The sequence below is a fragment of the Triticum dicoccoides genome, chromosome 7B (assembly GCF_002162155.2).
Source record: "Triticum dicoccoides isolate Atlit2015 ecotype Zavitan chromosome 7B, WEW_v2.0, whole genome shotgun sequence".
In the NCBI taxonomy this organism is placed as follows: Eukaryota; Viridiplantae; Streptophyta; class Magnoliopsida; order Poales; family Poaceae; genus Triticum; species Triticum dicoccoides.
The window spans coordinates 743,100,415-743,103,346 of NC_041393.1; the positions used below are offsets into that span (position 1 = coordinate 743,100,415).

A 2,932-nucleotide genomic window follows, 5' to 3' on the forward strand; every position below is an offset into this window, starting at 1 on the left:
AAAATATTGCGTAAATGTCACCCGATGAAGTCTGGACCAGAATGGTCAATACAAACTTCTACAGCAAAATTCTTAACCTGGCCATTAGACACACAAGCGAAAATTCATCAAGGCAAACCATTCCCATGGAGGAAACCAGCATCACAGGATTTTTGCCAAAAAATAGTTCACAGCAGACTTGCAAAACATGAGCACACACAAGAAAAATATAAAGGCGTTTATATTATGCAGACAGATTCAATATCTTAATGCTACTAATATTGCAGTAGTTATATAGATTCAGTATCCCACAAAAACAAAAACAAAATCAATTTTGCAGCAACAGCTCCCAGAGCCAAGGAAAACTACACTTGGAAACCTGTACACAGCAAGCTGGAGCTACAGGATTGAGCTGTTACAAATCCATCTAGCCAGAATTACTACTTGATCAATGATCAGCAGACGATGCAAGATTGGAGAACAGAATAGCACATACCAAACGTGCTAAGCTGTCATATTACAATTAACTTGCAACTATTGCCAAGTTTTCAAAACAGAGTCAACCAAAATTTTACATAATCAAGTTTTCAAAGGAGACAGTGCCCAACATCCAGATCAACCCGCATACGGAGTTTGACACTTCTGCAGCGGCAGCAGCGACAGTGACTAGTGTAGTGTTGAAAAAGGAAAAGATAGCAAATCAGCCATTTCCAGGTTCAACCATGGTTGATATCCACAACATGCAAGCAGGTTTTTATTAAACCCAAAAATAAGGGTCTACATTTGCAAGTAGATACAATCCGGATTTGATACGGACTTATAGACCCATATAGAAGTTGGACGTTGCATAGCCAGGAAAAGAAACCTCTGCTAACACATAACTTGTGCTACAGTAGGCAACTGACAAGCAAAGGAAACCACTCAGTTCAATCCGAAACTTTGGAACTATAAAGTGAACACATGAGCAGCAGCCCCTCTTTGATTGTTCAACTTAATAGCCTATTTTGAGCATTGGTAAGTTCTTTTCAGATTGAAGAGAGAAAGAAGGAGAGGAGCTCATAGTGGCTGTGTTTGTCGACGATGCCGAACATGCAGCTGCTTCATCCAACAGAAGACACTGAGGCCGAGCCTACCATCGCCCACCTTGCTTGTCAAAGAAGAAAAAGTAAATTCGTATCTCCCATAATTGAATTGCTAGCAGTGTGACAAGAGGCAAAGTGTATATTAGTAGTGAACTTGTTATGCATAGTAAGCGGAACAACCGTGAAAGTGTTTTAGGAATTTACTACTATTCTTTTATACGAGTTCGGGGTACAAGTGCTTTGCGCCGCTCAAACCTGGGCGATCTTTCTCGCCTTTTCTCTCCTTTTATTTATAGCTAACAAACTTAAACACGCATCACACATGGATGTGAGATTTAAACAGTATATGTTAGGAGAGTCATCACAGAGAGTCACAACTAATTGTGTGAAATTGAAGCCATACTGGAAAATGATGCATCTTAATTTCCAAGAAACAACATGCAGGTTGCATGGTGAAATTGAAGCCATATGAAATTTAACATTCATAGTTGCAAACACCACCACCACCACCACCAGCAGCAGCAGAGATGCAAACACGAAATCACCAGAGTCACCCCCATGGCTCGCAAGCTATACTTTAATTGTTTCTGTAGATACTTGTTATTTTTTAAAAAGAGGCAAGGAAGGTAGTTTACATATGTTTGAGGGCCAAATCCAATATAAGGGTGGCCCTAGCATGCATCTCTCAAATAGTTGTGAATGGATTGCACTGCTGTAGTAACAACCTTCAGCATTTCATTTGTACCAAAGATTGAACCTGGAGCATATGTATGACAAATCTCACTCGCGGCCAAGTGAACAATAGCATGGGGTAGAGGAGTTACCTGAACCACGGTAGAAAAAGATGTGGTTGTTGCACAGTGAAGTCGCTGCCATGGCACAGGGAGAGAACTGCTCATCAACAAGGCATGGTACCTGCGCGCGCACGTACAAGAACCCAGCAACAAATCAGATTATCATATCATATTGTACAAAGTGGCAGTGGGCAGTGGTTAAAATAAATGAAAGATGGTACTACTAAAACCAGTTAGACTGCTAAAATCTTTGGACCACATATAGCTAGCTACAAATGATGAGTACATGTAGCCATCATCGCATATATCAGAGTTTGGTGCTTACAAGAATAGGGGCCACCCGGAGGGGTGTCGGAGCGGAAGAAGAATCCCCCGTGCATAGCACACTATGTCTCTATCGTGCACCTGCAGGCACGAGGAAACCGCATCACTAGGGAACCATGTCTGCCAAATCCAAAGGAACATGGACAAATATTGTGAACTGTCGCATGTGCGCGTGAGGAAACGGCATCGTCGGGGAAAGAAGCCTACTAACCGCAAATCAGGGCTGAAATTGATTTGTTTGAAGCTACAACAGTTCAGTTGTGCACTTGAACCCCAAAATGAAACTAGTGTATGATGAACAGAAGGTCGTGGCTATCGATCGACTCCACATGCATCAAAGACTTGAATATCATATCATATTCTTTCTTTTATTGATTGATGATGGGAGTAATTGGTGAGAGACAAGAATATCATCATCTCGTATTGGTTTTTCTATTGACTGATGGATGAAATTCACTGTAAATCAGGTGACATGGCTTTAGCAAAAAGAAAAGAAAAGAAAAAAAATTGAGGCAACGATGGACCTGAGAGGCATTCCTGGCAACAAAGCTAGGCACGCAGCAGTAGTGGGCGTGGTGAAACAAACAGGCAGGAGATGTTCATCATCAAGAGGCAAAAGACCTAACTTTACTTGTGCGTGTATACGCATGCATCAATCAAGGAACCGAGCCTACTGAATCAAAACGAGAGGGAGGAGACCTTGATATGGTCGGCCCATGGCGGCGGAGCTCCATGGCGACATCCCATCCCGAG

General features: G+C 42.1%; 1 protein-coding gene across 1 annotated transcript in view; it reads right to left on the reverse strand.

Moving 5' to 3' along the window:
* Positions 1-827: 827 nt before the first annotated feature.
* LOC119341556 overlaps positions 828-2,932 on the reverse strand; it is a 3,024-nt gene continuing 919 nt past the window's right edge. Inside the window, exons 2-4 of the mRNA XM_037613431.1 lie at positions 2,181-2,260; positions 1,886-1,976; positions 828-1,122 (exon numbers count right to left, since the gene is read on the reverse strand). Of these exons, the coding sequence (XP_037469328.1) occupies positions 1,036-1,122; positions 1,886-1,976; positions 2,181-2,260 (258 nt within the window). The 3' untranslated portion in view covers positions 828-1,035. The remainder of the gene's footprint in view (positions 1,123-1,885; positions 1,977-2,180; positions 2,261-2,932) is intronic.